Here is a 4,470-nt window from a genome sequence, read left to right on the forward strand (position 1 = left end):
ATATATATATATATATATATAATTATTATTATCATTATTGAATATAATATACAAAATTTATGTTTTGAAGATTCTAATGGATAATCGATATTAAAATATATTTTACGATATTTATGCGTTTTGGAAATACATTTTTTCCTTTTAATATTTGGAAACTTGAAGTAAAATCTTACGTCACTATATTTTTTAATAAACATCATTCCAAAAACAGTTTAGTTTAAAATATCAAGAATTTCAGCTATATTTATATTTGGACGATAAGCTTTTTAACGCAATATATTATACTGCTTTGAATATAAATAAAAACAGCTTATCCTTTTTTAAAATCTTGTTAATGGAATGACTTCGATTACGTCAGAGAATATCTGTTTCGTTGTAGTTTACACCAGTGAATTGGTTAAATTAAATTGGGCTTTAATAGACGGAGTTTTCATTTACTGAGGTACGATTAAATTACACCTACAACGTTTCTAACACTCACAGAAGTATACAAAATCATGGAAGTCGTACAAACCATGTTAAAAGTCACTTCAATGTCTCTATCGTCTCTCACTCAGCCAAGCCTGTTTTCAGCAGATAAAGGTCTAAATGATAGAATAATTGGAGTTTCTTGATTTTATATGTCTCCTTACCGCCTGACCTACATATACAATTTAGAGGAGTCCAACCAGTCTTATGTCGTCGATGGTGTCGAAGTAAGTAAAAGGGGGAGTTCTAGGGGTAAAAAGAGCGACGGTGCCTACATCCATTGCTCACACGATCGAGAGCTACGTTCTAGGTTTCAAACCAGTTAAATCGGTGAAGAAAGAAAAGGAGATATAACAGAAAAGTGAAGTTCGAAGAATAAACAAAACATTCAAAGATTGAAGTATCATTTAACTGTATCTTTATAACATCTAACATTAGTATCTATGTGTCAAGATAATGATGACTTTTTTGTTTAAATAATTTGTTTTACCTAGATAAAAATAATCTAATATATTACTAAAACTGGAGTAGTTTGGCCTTTTAAAGGGTCAAGGCGATTTTTTTTCTTTGAAAAACTCTTTTATAGAAATTAATGAGACGGACCCTTTATGTACACCAAATCCCAGCATGTTCCAATTAGGTTACCTTTCCGAAAACCAGTCTCAGCCGGCTGCTACTGCCCTGATATTAACTTCTTGGAAGAAACGTACCTGTTTCGGCAGAAAAGCCGAACTATGCAAATCACAGATTCTGCTTACATACTATAATTTAAATCACTTATGGATGTGTTTATATGTTAACATTTAAATCAATGATATTATTTTGATATCACTAAGTTTTCGATTGGTGTGTATATAAATGACTCTTTGTCAGGCTTCTGTGGGTATTTAATGAGCAGATCAAATAAGTATGCATTTGCGATCAGCTCTTGACTTGTGAAAGTCTATCGAAACTTTGTAACGTTTGCTGAACGAAGAATATTCTGAATTAATCCATAATATGCATGACTCTAAATTATCATTACTTATGTTATTAATAGTCACTGCATTGTAAATAAAAAGCATAATTCGTAAAGCAGTCTGAAGAGTATTTACGTTTTAGAACAAAAAACAACAAGACTCATTTAGACAAATATAATATTACTCCATTTCAGTTTCATTGTTACCATACTATTTTAAAACAGTCAGTGCGTGTATTCTGCATATTATTATTAATATTGGCCCGGCATGGCCAGGTGCTTAAGGAGCTTGACTCGCAATCTGCAGGTCGCGGGTTCGAAATTCCCGTCCCACCAAACATGTTCGCCCTTTCAGCCGTGGGGGTGTTATAATGTGATGGTAAGTCCCACTATTCGTTGGTAAAAGAGTAGCTCAAGAGTTAGCGGTGGGTGGGGATGACTAGCTCCCTTCCCTCTAGTCTTTCCTTGCTAAATTAGGGACGGCTAGCGCAGATAGCCCTCGTGTAGCCTTGCGCGAAATTCAAAACAAACAATTATTATTATTATTTTAATTTTGATACTTTTTATAAATTTGTTCGGAATTAAAGTTTCACCATATACTATAACTACCTCGGAAACTATTAACTAACAAACACATTTGTACCTCTAGCTTCATTCTTTGTTGGTCAACGTAATATGTATTTTTATTTCGTAAAGAACTGCGTGCAAGCAATCTCAGGTAAATATACTCAAAAATATAAAAAGTAATGTAACAATTTTTGTGGTTATTAACATGTTACAATGTCAATCATAAGAATAAAACAAATAAACTCCCGAACGTTGTTTTGATTAAGACCATGAAGTAGTAAATTTTGCTTTTTATTATAATATAATATTATCGTGTCTTGTTTGTAGTATGAAGTTTTACTGTTAGGATTAATACACTTTCTATGTATATTTTTCTACTAACTTATAATTTTAAAATTTGAAAAGTGCCTTCATGTTTTTTCTAAAAGAGTTGCCAAGGTAGAGGCGCATGGTGACTGTGGAGTTAAACGAAAGCCTATGTTTCGCAAAATCAAAACATATAAAAAAAGGAAGACAATCCCAACTAACTTATCACGTGTAGTCTGAATGAAAAAAAAAAAAAAATTGGTGTCATTTTTGATGTTTCTTATTGCATTTGAAACAAAAAGGCAATGAATGGCATTTATTTCTTCCTTCATAACAGCAAAATGTTGTTCTAATTAACGGATCGTTTCGCTTCCTAGTTTTTCTGTGACAGTGAAGAAGAAGGATTTGCTATTTATTTTTTAAAGCCACATGACAGTATTTTTTGTATAATTTTTCACAGCAGTTATTCAACTTCAACTGTTTCACAAGTTCCAATTAAAAACTAAAGATATTTTTATGAACTTTTATGAAACATTGGATGCTGAATATAAAATATAATTCACATTAATAGTTCAACTACAGTTGACAGTTTTACAGAAAGTGATCTAGATAAAACTGGTTATGTAGTTAGTGGCTGGAAATACCAGTTCACCTTGTTCAGGATGGTCTGAAGTTTTAAGTATTTAGGTTTGCATTTGAACAGTTAATGTTTATACGTTCGTCAAACACCTCACTGTATTTTGTCTTCAACCAATTTCAAAATAATTAATTATTCCAACGTAAGAATAACAGATTTGACTGACAAGAACATTTTGTCAAAATCTAAGAAATTAATAAATTTAATTGGAAACTTTTAATTCATTATTTGTGCATTCAAATAATAGTTTCATCCAAGTGATTCCAACCCATAACTGATTGCAAGTCTTTTAAAGATTCAAATAAATAATCAACGATGACTAAGTTATTTATCTATAAATTTTGTGTCCTTGCGAAGAATAATCTTAGTTTAATGTATCAGCCTTGTATAGTAAGAGCACGTGTATTTGTGTATTTTTCTTCTAGCAAAGCTACATCGGGCTATCTGCTGTTTCTACCGAGGGAAATTGAACCGCTGATTTTAGCGTTGTAAATCCGTAGACTTACCGCTGTCCCACTGGAGGATTTTATAGAAAGAAGGTATTATACCGACCTTGTATATACCTGCGTGAACGATGCAATATATTAAATATATATATTTCTTGTTAGTGAGTAGGTAATAAATTTAATGTCACACTACAATCAGAGGCGTCGCTAAGCAGTGGCACATGGGGCTCATGCTTCGATTCTATTTGACAGTGCCCAAATCCCTAGTCGGTGTCTTGAAAAATCAGAATAGAAAACCATGATCGATATCATACTGAAACGCCGAAAATCTCCGCACCTACGGGCCCGAGCTCCGAATATTTTAAGCACATAGCGAAGCCTCTGACTACATTCTGTATGAAAACTCCAATTATTTTATGTAAACCCTATGTCCGTTTATGTTCAGGTGTATCAAAGCATTTTACTTTTACTATAATGGCATCACTGTACGCTAATAAATATTTTTTAAATTTATTTGTTTTTCTACGAACAACGAAAATTTCTTGCTTCACACATTTCATTTCACGAAATAGCCTAATCATTTATCGTTTACGAACTAGACAGTAAAATAAAATTGCCTTGCAAAAATAAAATTATATTTTTTTCTATATAACTTAAACCTAGAAAGTTAAGTGATTAAGAATTACTTGTATATTTTCTATGGCCATACTATTTATAAATTTTATTAGTTCGTATAACTCGTATCGAATGTTTCGACTTTTGCTAAAAACAACAAACTATAGGACTGTTATTATATTCCCGTCCCCCTGTGGGACAGCGACAAGTCTTCGGATTTACAATGCTAAAATCAGGGGTTCGATTCCTCTCGGTGGACACAGCAGATGGCCCGATGTGGCTTTGCTATAAGAAAACTCACACTATTCTCCTACCTGATGCAAATATTTAACTTTATTTTATTGTTATCAACGTCGATATTAGCGGGAACGAGTAGTATGTTCTGACTTTTCAGTTTTAATACTATTATTTTTGCATATATCTTGTAGTGGTACAATCCACCCATGATTATATTACATGTGGCTAGAAGTTGC

General features: G+C 32.3%; 1 protein-coding gene across 1 annotated transcript in view; it reads right to left on the reverse strand.

Moving 5' to 3' along the window:
- Nucleotides 1–564, reverse strand: part of LOC111085620 (cyclin-L1-like) — a 3,354-nt gene extending 2,790 nt beyond the window's left edge. The window contains exon 1 of the mRNA XM_022385089.1: nt 515–564. Within this exon, the coding sequence (XP_022240797.1) occupies nt 515–517 (3 nt within the window). The 5' untranslated portion in view covers nt 518–564. The remainder of the gene's footprint in view (nt 1–514) is intronic.
- Between the last annotated feature and the right edge of the window lie 3,906 nt (nt 565–4,470).

The sequence above is a fragment of the Limulus polyphemus genome, unplaced genomic scaffold (assembly GCF_000517525.1).
Source record: "Limulus polyphemus unplaced genomic scaffold, Limulus_polyphemus-2.1.2 Scaffold511, whole genome shotgun sequence".
Taxonomy (NCBI): Eukaryota; Metazoa; Arthropoda; class Merostomata; order Xiphosura; family Limulidae; genus Limulus; species Limulus polyphemus.